Below are 12,901 nucleotides of genomic sequence, written 5' to 3'. Positions count from 1 at the left end.
ATATTGTTATGGAGGCGCGGTGATCATTTTCAGAGGGAACTGTTAGCAGGTATAGGTGTGTCTGTGACATTCATCTAGCCTGGGAACCAGTCTGTTTAGCTAACGCATTCCACTCCTTGTACTCTGTGTCATATGCCAACGAGCACGACAGGAGTGTCAAGGATGGGAATGATAGCTAACCAGACTGGTAACCATGCAGGCTGTCATTCATCTGCTCCATTAATCGAAACGTTGGGTAAGCAATGTTTACTGGTATTCCCCTGGGATCCCAGATCCTGGTACCACAGTCAGCTGTGTGTGTAAGTGTGTAAAGGTACATAAGGGTGTGCCCGTGTGCTTGGGTTGGTGTGGATTTGGGAGGGGTAGGCAAAGGGGTTTGGTTATGGGTCGGCACACTGTAGGGGAAGAGGTAGGTCTGTAAATGGAACTGGAATGTGAAGCTTTTCTGACATATGGGGAGGGAATTCCAGTGCCTGGGTACACGAAACCAGAGGAGGTTGGACTTCTTGTAAATGCTAGAAAGCGAAAGTGAAATGTACTGATGTTGACAAACAAGGCCATGGGACTTTCCAGTGAAAGCAAGCCTGCTTCCCTTAGTCAGAACTCATAGTCCGTCCTGTGTGTATGAGACAGTAACTGAGAGAGAGACAGAGACATAAACAAAGAAGAACACAATGGAGGACGAGAAGAGCTATGACCCCGGTGACAGGACACTCAAGTTTGTCAACAGACAGGATGACATTAGTAAGGTTTCTTTATGCCTCTCTTATGATTAAAAGGCAATGCTTTGAGAAATGTATGAACTGTATAGTCAACTGTGGCCAGACAGTGTAGATTGTATCTTGAAAGTACCTCATGTAAAGGCATTAGGAACATATCTACTTGTCATGTTTATTATTTTTTAATTAAAATGTAATGAAATGTAATTAATCATCTGAAATGGAATGTTGAAAGGAACATAATCACATACTGTATATGGTTGGTCTCTGTGTTGTAAATAATTTGGCAGCATTCATTGAAACTGGATTCCATTTATGTAGGTTTGTCCTGTTCTGGCCCCGTGGCATTTGTACATTCTCATGCACCACTTGTCCCAAGGATACCTTTTTATCACTGTTTTCGTTGTTGTTGCGTCTCAGCTCTGGATGATGACCCTGACAGCTTGAAGGCAGAGATGTCCTGTGGTCATGCAGTCACCCCACAGTCACTGACCGGATGGTGTAAAAGCCTACTTGCCGATGTAATTATTGTTTCTTCCATCAGTTTTCAGGATACCATATTACTACTCCATTCTTCTGGATTTTCTTCTGGATTTTTTGCAATTTAATTTAATTAAATGTTTTATTTTAGTTGTTTTCATTTGACTTACAATATGCAACAAATTATTTTAAGTTATTATTATTGAGTACTTTGTATTTCTCACCATTGAGCTCATCACAAGCATTTTTGTGTATTCCCAGGGGCAGCACGAGTTCATTTGTCCTGCACTCAATGGCAACCAGAAGTGTGGTGCGGTTTGGTCTTATCAGGAAGTGCGTAGGCTGGCTGCTCTGACTGCCCAGGAAATACAATATTTTGAGGAGACCATTGCCACCTTAACTTCCCCCAAAGTCAAATCAGTGAGTACTCTGCAATTGGAATGCATGCAACTGTCAATTACTGTGCATTGACAATATCACATTGTTGTAACGCTACAGAAAATGTATTTCCTTTTCCCCCACCTGCTCCATCTTCAAAAAGTGCCCAGGCTGCAAGTCACTGTTAGTGAGAATGAACACGTCCAACTTAAACGTCCATTGCACAGTGTGCTCTGCAGACAAGGGCCAGACCTACCAGTTCTGCTGGCAGTGCCTGAACCAGTGGAAAGGTCGGGGGCCGCGCTCTGACCACTGTGACAATACTGGCTGTTCCAACCAGAGGCTGCAGCTGCTGCAGAACTGTCCAACTGTCACCTTGCCCCAGGTACATGGGGTCACTGCCTGTCCCTCCATACGTGCCTGTCCCACCTGTGGCGTACTATTAGAGCATGACAAGGCCGCTTGTAAGAATTTATTCTGCCCGCGTTGCAAGAAAGAGTTCTGTTTTGTGTGCCTTAAGCTCAAATCTGAGTGCATGAAGACCAGCTCACCATACAAAGCCTGCTCTGCTGGTGTTGCCCCCAGGCAGACCTCCATACCCACCTGGAGTGGTAATTGAAGACTTTATGCGTATATATTCATCACTTTCCCTCCTATGAGCCATCTGATCCAATTCACTTCTCACAAGATATGTTAAGATAGCAATACAGCAATGTTCTGATCTAATGAGATGGATGTAGGATTTTCTACAGCCTAGAATCGAGGCCTTTCCCAGTCATGAAGGACACAGCTAGGCCCCTCTTGGTTCTCATTGGCAAAGAATTAACTCAATTTGGGGGTTCTATGTCAGACTCTCCGATACCACTTTTCCCATCATCTTATACCCCATAGGTTGTAAATAAACCCTTTTTAAGCTGATATACCATGTATCATTATCATAGGACTGTGAAACCCATAGCTGAATGTCTTCAGACTGAGCATTTCTCACCATTTATTAATACAAGGCTCCACTTTTTGTGTACATTACACCATTTCTGTCATAATGTGTTTTATACAGGACTGTTTCAAATTTTATGAGGGTTGCCAGATTGAAGAAAAAAGACAGATGTATTTTTTCTATATTTTTGGTATCGATGAAGGTATTTGATTGGGGAATGGGGATTCATTTTTATGATGGGAAATTATACTATACACCATAATACACACACACGCACACAAACACTGACACACATATACACACACTCTGTTTGTTACAGCCAACTCTTGACTTATTTATGAATAATTTTTTTATCAAATATTTGTTTCTAGATGTCATGTATTCATTATCTTTAACTGGTTAAATGCATTATGAAGACAATTGTGTAATGTAGGCTCCACGAAATATGAAATGCGTTATGAAAAGAATCGTGTCGGCCTACTGTTGCCTACACGAAAAAAGGTCTTTCTGACTACAAGTGCACCAGTATCCCAAAGTTAAGTGAAAACAAGTATAGTAAACAGTATTGGCATTAACAAACAAAAAAAACGAAGGCTACTATTATATTATCATTATTTCGGTGACAACCTGGTTGATTTAACAATATTGGGTTGTTAACATGTTTTATTATTTTTTATTAATGTGGGACACAAAAAAAGGGAGTGCAGAACACTATTACCCATCATGCATTGCTCTAATAACTTTCAAAATATTGTTTTGAAGTTTTCATACAGTGTGAATGATGTCCCACAAAAATGTGTATTTTCCTACAAATTAAGTCGCACAAGAATTTGTGTCGTTCCACACAAATTAAGTTCACAAAAATGCACAAAAACATACAAAATCTGCTGAAATACGTTTTGTACCTATTTGCACGAATTGAGTGTGAGATTGTGTTTCCAGAAAGCGACTGTCAAAGAACATAGCCAAGAACTGCTGTTTTTATGAGTGAGTTCATGTTTAAGTTTTTATTCAGCACTATCAACACTGTTTTTAATAAACAATATTACAAAACATAAAATGCTTCTCCCTACTTCCTCTAGCGCTGCAGCTGCAATGAATTAGTAACCTAGTGTATCATAGCCCTGCATTTGTATCATCATTAGCAGCTCGTGGTGTCTATTTTAATACTGAGAAATATTTCACTAACTCTGGTCATAGGACAACATGAATTTGTGCTCGAGGCAGATGCGGATGTATCACAAATAATAACTGTGTAAACCCAGGGGCTATAGGGAAAATAAGGCATATTTTGGTTGGGATTGATATGAGCTTTTCCAAAGTGTTTTTGGAACAGTACTTGAGGATAAATATGAATTAGTACTATATGTTTGGTATTGTGGTATTGTATGATACACTGGGCATCTCATGTAGAATGTGCTATAGCATGATGCATATGTATAGGTCAAAGTTTTTGTCAATTTTCTTTTGAATATATTCCATAGGGCCTCAACAGTGGTTTTGAAGGATACGTACAGTAACAGTGCAATGTAAAGTGCATAAGAAGATGACACTTCCATGTAGTTGTTATTTGTCGTACTCTGGAAATGTCTGTAGGGTTTCACACTCTGAACCAACTTCTAGGCAGACAGACAGCATCAACCTGTAACATTTGGTATATGGTTAGTTACCCTAACAGTTAATAAAGTGGTTTGCATGTTGGACATTGTTGGACTGTAACCTAGTAGAGCTCGGTACATTTCTAATGGGGGGGGGATCACCAAGAGGTTGGTTTTAGAGAAATAATGTAATCATGCATGGAGTGGAATAGGTGAAAAAGGAACCGTCTCTTTTTTTTAATCCCTCTGTAACCATAGAAGCAGCCGAACATGAATAGGATGTCACATACTCTGAGGTCAGAAGACCAGGAGGTAGTGAGCAGGAGGATGCTGGGAAAGGTGAGGTGTGTGTATGTGTTACAGTTAGCTAAGGGTTATATTAAGTACCCCTTATTTAACCTTATAACCTTATTACCCCTACTCCTGATCCCTCTCCCCCAGTTGGTATTAAAGGCTGCCATTCCGGTTTCATAGGGTTTCTGTGTCTCTGTGTTCTTCTGCTGGGCCTGCCTATCACTCTGGGAGACCTCTGTGAGTAAATAACCAATTTACTGATCTGACCCTTTTACACTACTGAACAGAGCTGAGATGTTCTGTACTGGCCTGCTTACGGTCCACCACAGTTGCTGGCCTGGAACCCTGCTGAAAAGGACAATGTAAAAATAAAATATCCAAGCCAGCCCAGACCAGCCCAGATAAGTACGTTTCAGGTTGTTACGATAGTGTGACGGGTCTCTGCTCCAGATGCTCCAACATGACTAGTCTTCAAGCTGAGGAGGCTTGCTCTGCCCAGATGAAGGAGAATCTAACAGGTGAGAATATCAATGATATATTTACCATTAGCAACCTCTTATATAAATGTTTCAGAGAATCCACCATATACTGTACGTCATTATGGTGCAGTTTGTCAACGGGGGACAGGCTCAGATTCAAATAATGCTGTTTCCTTGTAATAGGTAAATAAAACATTGTTTCAGTTTAACAGGAATATGGTTAGAAAATGGGCTGTTCTAGCTTGGACAAGGCTTACTTACTTTATGGTTAGATAAGCAAATATATAAATATGTTTCGCTAGCACTGACTGGAATATATTCTGGGATTCATCATGTGGCATTGGGGAGTATAACACATCAGTCACCGGCTCCATTAATAAGTGCATCAACAACGTCCCCACAGTGACCGTACATACAAATTCCAACCAGAAGCCATGGATGACAGGCAACATCCGCACTGAGCTGAAGACTAGAGCTGCCGCTTTCAAGGAGTGAGACACTAATCCGGACGCTTATAAGAAATCACACAATGCCCTCAGACGAACCATCAAACAAACCGGACTAAGATTGAATCCTACTACACTGGCTCTGATGCTTGTTGGACATGGCAGGGCTTGCAAACTATCAAGGATTATAAAGAGAAACCTTGCCTCAACACGGGAACCCCTCAGGGGTGCCTGCTAAGTCCGTCCCCCCCCCCCCCTGTACTCCCTGTTCACCCATGACTGCGTGGCCACGCACAACTCCAACACCATCTTTAAGTTTGCTGACGACACAACAGTGGTAGACCTAATCACTGCCAACGATGAGACAGCCTATAGGGAGGAGGTCAGAGACCTGGCAGTGTGGTGCCAAGACAACAGCCGCACCCTCAACGTGAGCAAGACAAAGGAGCTGATCGTGGACTACAGGAAAAGGAGGGCTGAGCACACCCCCATTCACATCAACAGGGCTGTAGTGGAGCGGGTCAACAACTTCAAGTTCCTTGGCGTCCACATCACTAAGGAACTATCATGGTCCAAACACACCAAGACATTAGTGAAGAGGGCACGACAACGCCTATTCCCCCTCAGGAGACTGAAAAGAGTTGACATGGGTCCTGTGAAAAAGTATTTGCCCCCTTTCTAATTTCTCTACTTTTGCATATTTTTTATACTGAATGTTATCAGATCTTCAACCAAAATCTAATATTATATATAAAGGGAACCTGAGTGAACAATTACGTACATATTTCATTTATTTCATTAACAAAGTTATGCAACACCAAATGCTCCTGTGTGAAAAAGTAATTGCCCCTCACACTCAATAACTGGTTGTGCTACCTTTAGCTGCAATGACTCCAACCAAATGCTTCCTGTAGTTCATCAGTCTCTCATGCTGCTGTGGAGGAATTTTGGCCCACTCTTCCATGCAGAACTGCTTTAACTCAGCGACATTTTGAACTGCACGTTTCAAGTCCTGCCACAACATCTCAATTGAGATTAGGTCTGGACTTTGACTAGGCCATTCCAAAACTTCAAATGTGTTGCTTTTTAACCATTTTCATGTAGACTTGATTGTGTATTTGGATCATTGTCTTGCTGCATGACCCAGCTGCGCTTCAGCTCACATACCGATGGCCTTACATTCTCCTGTAGAATTATGTGATACAGAGCAGAATTCATTGTTTCTTCTATTAATGCAAGTCGTCCAGGTCCTGAGACAGCAAAGCATCCCTAAACCATCACACTACCACCACCATGCTTGACCGTTGGTATGAGGTTCTTACTGTGGAATGTAGGGTTTGGTTTTCGCCAGGCATAATGGCACCCATGTTGTCTAAAAAGTTATACTTTTGACTCATCTGTCCATAGAACATTCTTCTAAGAGTCTTGATGATCATCCAGGTGCTTCCAGGTTTTTCTGCTAACTTGAGTCCATTTTTTGGACAGGATGGGTCCAATTATGTCTGGTGAAAACCAAACACTGCATTAAGAAACTCATGTTGTCAGAATTAACATCTGGCACTCTGTAAAGTAGATGCTCCAGGTCATCAGATGAACCATGGAACCAACCACAAACATTCACTCAGTAACCCACAGCTCTCTATTCCTTCCTGTTCCTTTGAGATGAGAGCCAGCGGAAGAAGAGAGAAGTTTAATCAAATCAATCTATCAATCCAGTTGACATGGTAGGGCAACAGTAGATGTCCCAGAGGAAAGACAGGATGATAATGGAAAGGTTGTTCAAATTATTAGACAGATGAATATAAAAGACAGTAGTGGAGAGGATAATGTTGCAGCTGATAAAGATGATAACAATGGAGAGAAAGAACTGAAAGGAGAGGATAATGAGTTTATAGAGCTTGAATAAAAATGTTTTAAATGTGTAATGAAAATTATATGATTAAAGGTTTGACTAAATGATTTCACCCTGAAAATGTATAACCGAGTGATTATAAGATGAAGGTACTAATGTGTGTGTGTGTAGGAAAAGTTTAAGCTTAAGGATTTAGCAATGTAAGCAAGACATTCAAGGAAAAATGGGAACTGTTAACAGACAGCAGACAACTTGTGACCACTGTGAAACTAATAACAGGAAGAAGGTCTCCCCACCCAGGGAGGGGAGAAACCTTTAGGCTTACAGTAGATTATGTAACATGGGGCAGGATATGATAAGCAATGTATGTGATGGAGAAGACTTGTAAATAAGCATTGACAGTGTTAAAGAAGAGGAGGGGCATTCGTAAGGGGTATGACATATGGTATGACCAAATGTTAGGTATAAAAGGCTGTGTACATTGTATGATATTCAGAGCTCTCGTAAATAAACGTTCTGACCATTGTTAGCTGGGTCTCAGTCTGTTTCTTTCAACCGGAACCTTATACCTTCTGGTGTACAAACTGAGTAGTTAAATTGAAGTTCGGTTTAAGAATATTGATAACTTAATTCCCGTAACAAAATGCCAGAGCTTCAGTCTGTGTTTTTAGCCTGTTGATTTTAGTTCTTGTCTATTCTATTCACAGAAACTTTACTATCTTCTATATGTTTTCACAGATGATATTAGATATTCCTTTGAATGTAGTCATCAGATAGATTTTTTCCAAATCATTTTGAAAAGGACATGGCATAGGATTTTGGGTAAATCCTTGGAGGGAAATCCTGTAATGTATGAAGAAAAAGAAAGCGCTTAATTCTTGAAATGAATAGATTAAAAAGAGCATGTAATAATAAAGGATTAGTGTGACAGCTGTGATGTGTGACAGCTGTGATGTGTGACAGCTGTGATGTGTGGCAGCTGTGATGTGTGACAGCTGTGATGTGTGACAGCTGTGATGTGTGACAGCTGTCATGACGTTGGCCTGTGGGTAAGGTTTATGACCCCCCCCCCCATAAATACCTTTCTCTCTTCCCCTCTCTGAATCTACTGAAGGACGTGAATAGCCTGTGTTAAATATAGAGAGTCTGGGAACATCAAACAAATGGGGAAAAGGAACCATATTTTGTTAATAAAACCAGTTGGAAATATGCTTGATAACGTAATGAGTATGGATTTCATTTCAGTTGTCATCTGAGACATTATGATTGATGACAGGACGACATAAACTGTACCTGGGAAAGTATCCACCCTCTAGTTATCAGAGTCACATGGAATTGTTATGCAATTGAAATGTTTGATATTGAAAATGTTTGTTAGGAGATGAAATGTAATTTTAGCTTCCAAACGAGAGAATTGGGTTTTCATAAGGAAAGTGCCCTGCTCGATCAGTGGCCCAACCCTGTGAAGAGACAGCGGTTATAAACGATGAAACACCTCCCTCCCCCTCTCCACTATATAATCCTTTGACGAAAAGATAACCAGGTTGTTCCAGTACGGGAGGTCTGCAGCCTCTACGTTAGAAGGACACACATGTCAAGTACAGAACTAAGCCAGAACTAAGCCAACCTCGGCGTGAGCTCTGGTATGAACTGGTATGAACTTTGAGCTTATTCACTACAGAAGTGCTACTTCCTAGCCGTTGAGTTAGCAGCGGCCGCTGCTAACGTGGGTTAGGAAAGGACGGACGACGGATCCAGTCTAACAACCAGACGAAAATACCACCACGTATCCAATGGACCATCTGAAAACAGGGAGATCTGTTGGCCAACCCGGCCAGCATCTACGACCAATCTACCGAAGCGCAGCTCAGAGTAAATATTTATTGCATTTTCCTTTTCCAAATGGGCGGTAATTTAGAATGCATAAGATAATGTATTTACGATAGCATAGCTGCTGTTTCTCTGTTCCTAAATCTTCCCGCTCTTTCATTCAAGCCCAACCCCCTTTCCTTTGTGTAACCAGCCGTCATATCTGTTCCGTCTACCGGGACGTTTTCTGTATGACATCATTGTATTCTGTGTATTTATAATTCTGTGTGATTAGTTAGGTATTTAGTAAATAAATAATTAAACCCAATTTTGTATTGCTGATTCAACTTGTTAGCCAGGGTTCGTGAAGATAGCCAAGAATTTACAACTTTCATTATGAGACTGAAAATAAGACAAGGGTTAAGATTGACTGCTATCGTTGTAAAATATTACAAAGTATTTTAAGAGTTTATTCGGAAGATAACAGCTCTATAAACGTTCTTCCGTGGTGCCCCGACTTTCTAGTTAATTACATTTACATGATTAGCTTAATCAGGTAATATTAATTACAGAGAAATCATTTTATAAGTTAGCATGTCATATCACTTAATCCGGCATAGCCAAAGACACGACACAGCAGTGATGTGTGACAGCTGTGATGTGTGGCAGCTGTGATGTGTGGCAGCTGTGATGTGTGACAGCTGTGATGTGTGACAGCTGTGATGTGTGACAGCTGTGATGTGTGACAGCTGTGATGCATTGCTCTTCTAATTTCACCAAGTTAGCATTGCTTGGAATTTTGTTTGTGTTGTGTTAATAGATTTGAACAGAACTAGTGTGCATTAGTTTATATAATGAAATAATGGTAATGGCACTAACTATGGATCGATATTCTCTCAAGCTGACTATACAGGTTTATAACCACAGAGTGCAGAGACCAAGGTACACTGACCTGGGATCTCATTCCTTTGACTATCACCATGGCAATAGATCACAAAATAGGAAGACAAACAAACATTAAAAATCAATTTAAAATTAAAGCTGTTGTCTTGTTGAAAATATATATATACATGATCAAATCTGAAGGGCAATCTACAGAGAAAAGTTACTGATTGTACAAAAATCTCTGAGACAGGTAATATCTGATCATGTGATTGACTACACCTGATACCTGGCCATCTGCTGCTGTTGCTGGCACTTCTCTGGTTGGCGCATGCTCCCTTCCCTATCAATTGACCTATTTTAGCTTTCCATCCATCCTCTTTGTTCTCTGATTTATCATGTGTTACAAAAACACACAGATTAAAATACATCAAAGAGAAATAGTGCTCATTACCTTGTTGCCACACCAATAAAACAACTCTTTATTAAGATATCTTACAGTAACAATGACCCTTACGAATAATCTACAAATTATCCTTACCTCATACTGAGCCATGATGGAGAATGCAGTGATTCCATAGCAATCAATGGCCCCCTAAATTTGAGAACAAACCAAAACTTTATCCCTTTGTATATCACTACTATTGTATCATTAATATCAATATTTCATTAAATGTGTTTGTAATCCTTTGTAGCATGAACGGTTTTGATTGCCTTGTACCCAGTCTTATCTGACTTCAGCCCCATTAGTAAAGAACTTGTGTAATCTTATGAGGACCAATAGACTTAGATGGACATTGCATCATTGTATCTCACAGCGTCTGTGAGAGCACGGGCAGCGCCATTGAGGCCATCTCCATTTTGAAGTAGTCAATTTTCTTCTTTTAGTACTTCTATGAGTTGGTAAACAAAGTGAAAGGGTGCATACTGCCACCTGGAGTGTGTTATTTGAACAGGTACAGTATAAAGTCAAGGTTGGCGATTTACTGCCACCTGCAGTTATAGAATGTTTGCTCACAAATATAATTAATTGGCTGATCCTACCTGATGACCCGGGTGGAATCGTGGGGTCATTCCTTAACCCATAAGAAGTCCCACCCAGTTGACTACTCCAAAATGGTAAAAGTCCTCAATGGCGCTTCCCATGCTAAAACAAGCTTTTGGCCACTAGAGTCCTCTATCTATCCCTATGTGAGGACCAGACCTCTATGAACCAGGTGTCGTATGGTAGCATCATGTACTTTATCATAGCATGTCAATCTGCCCGGGGGGTTAAACAGGAACTTCTGTTTCCTTGTATGAATGCAAAGTTGGTCTATAATTCATATTCATTGTACAATGTTAACAAATACTCAGACAAACAAATTATTTAATATAAGATATAAATGTTATTACATCAACAGACGTAGATGGACATAGATGGATATTAGCTGTAGGACTTTAGAACATTGATAAAAGTAAAGTAACAATTTGATAATAAAGATAGTACCAAATAATATTATGCCACTTATACAATTACCTCATTCATCATTCTCAACAATACATTTCTGAAATATCTTGAATTAATTTTTGTTGATTACTGTATTGCTATCTTAACATATCTTGTGAGAAGTGAATTGGATCAGATGGCTCATAGGAGGGAAAGTGATAAATATATATGCATAAAGTCTTCAATTACCACTCCAGGTGGGTATGGAGGTCTGCCTGGGGGCAACACCAGCAGAGCAGGCTTTGTATGGTGAGCTGGTCTTCGTGCACTCAGATTTGAGCTTAAGGCACACAAAACAGAACTCTTTCTTGCAACGCGGGCAGAATAAATTCTTACAAGCGGTCTTGTCATGCTCCAATAGTGTGCCACAGGTGGGACAGGCACGCATGGATGGGCAGGCAGTGACCCCATGTACCTGGGGCAAGGTGACGGTTGGACAGTTTTGCAGCAGATGCAGCCTCTGGTCAGAGTGTGGCCCCGGACCTTTTAACTGCTTCAGGCCTTTAAACAATTTGGACAGTGACTGTGGGATGGCCGTGTAACCAAAGGACATCTCTGCCCTCAAGCTGTCAGGGTCATCATCCAGAGCTGAGACACAACAACAACGAAAACAGTGATAAAAAGGTATCCTTGGGACAAGTGGTGCATGAGAATTTTCAAATGCCACGGGGCCAGAACAGGACAAACCTACATAAATGGAATCCAGTTTCAATGAACGCTGCCAAATTATTTACAACACAGAGACCAACCATATACAGTATGTGATTATGTTCCTTTCAACATTCCATTTCAGATGATTAATTACATTTCCTTACATTTTAATTAGAAAATAATAAACATGACAAGTAGATATGTTCCTAATACCTTTACATGAGGTACTTTCAAGATACAATCTACACTGTCTGGCCACAGTTGACTATACAGTTCATACATTTTTCAAAGCATTGCCTTTTAATCATAAGAGAGGCATTAAGAAACCTTACTAATGTCGTCCTGTTTGTTGACAAACTCGAGTGTCCTGTCACCGGGGTCATATTTCTTCTTGTCCTCCATTGTGTTGCTCTTTCTCTTTGGTCTCTCCGTTACTGCCTCATACACACAGGACGGACAATGAGATATGACTAAGGGAAGCAGGCTTGCTTTCACTGGAAAGTCCCTTGGCCTTGTTTGTCAACATCAGTACATTTGACTTTCGCTTTCTAGCATTTACAAGAAGTCCAACCTCCTCTGCTTTCCTGTACCCAGGCACTGGAATTCCCTCCCCATGTCAGCATTCAGGCACACCCTTACGTACCTTTAAACACTTACAGGCACAGCTGACTGTGGTACCATGATCTGGGATCCCAGGGGAATACCAGTAAACATTACTTAGCCAACGTTTCAAATAATGGAGCAGATGAATGACAGCCTGCATGGTTACCAGTCTGGTTAGCTATCATTCCCATCCTTGACACTCCTGTCGTGCTCTTTGGCATATGACACAGAGTACAAGGAGTGGAATGCGTTAGCTAAACAGACTGGTTCCCAGGCTAGATGAA

The 12,901-nt window shown here is 40.8% G+C and overlaps 2 protein-coding genes across 2 annotated transcripts; one reads left to right on the top strand and one right to left on the bottom strand.

Annotated features, from left to right (window-relative positions):
• The first annotated feature begins 409 nt into the window (after positions 1 to 409).
• LOC106577783 (putative E3 ubiquitin-protein ligase ARI6) lies at positions 410 to 3,574 on the top strand. Its single transcript, XM_014156124.2, has 4 exons — positions 410 to 744; positions 1,140 to 1,240; positions 1,461 to 1,619; positions 1,741 to 3,574. Exons 1-4 carry the CDS (start codon positions 675 to 677, stop codon positions 2,194 to 2,196), a joined length of 786 nt encoding a protein of 261 aa, XP_014011599.2. The 5' UTR covers positions 410 to 674; the 3' UTR covers positions 2,197 to 3,574.
• Positions 3,575 to 11,226: 7,652 nt separating this feature from the next.
• Positions 11,227 to 12,599, bottom strand: LOC106577782 (uncharacterized). Its single transcript, XM_014156123.2, has 2 exons — positions 12,347 to 12,599; positions 11,227 to 11,951 (listed from the first exon to the last, which is right to left on the bottom strand). The coding sequence occupies exons 1-2, from the start codon at positions 12,414 to 12,416 to the stop codon at positions 11,545 to 11,547; spliced, it is 477 nt and encodes a 158-aa protein (XP_014011598.1). The 5' UTR covers positions 12,417 to 12,599; the 3' UTR covers positions 11,227 to 11,544.
• Between the last annotated feature and the right edge of the window lie 302 nt (positions 12,600 to 12,901).

This window comes from Salmo salar, chromosome ssa18 (genome assembly GCF_905237065.1).
Source record: "Salmo salar chromosome ssa18, Ssal_v3.1, whole genome shotgun sequence".
NCBI lineage: Eukaryota > Metazoa > Chordata > Actinopteri > Salmoniformes > Salmonidae > Salmo > Salmo salar.
Note: the sequence above shows the minus strand (reverse complement) of the source record. Positions and strands in the feature narration are given on the sequence as shown.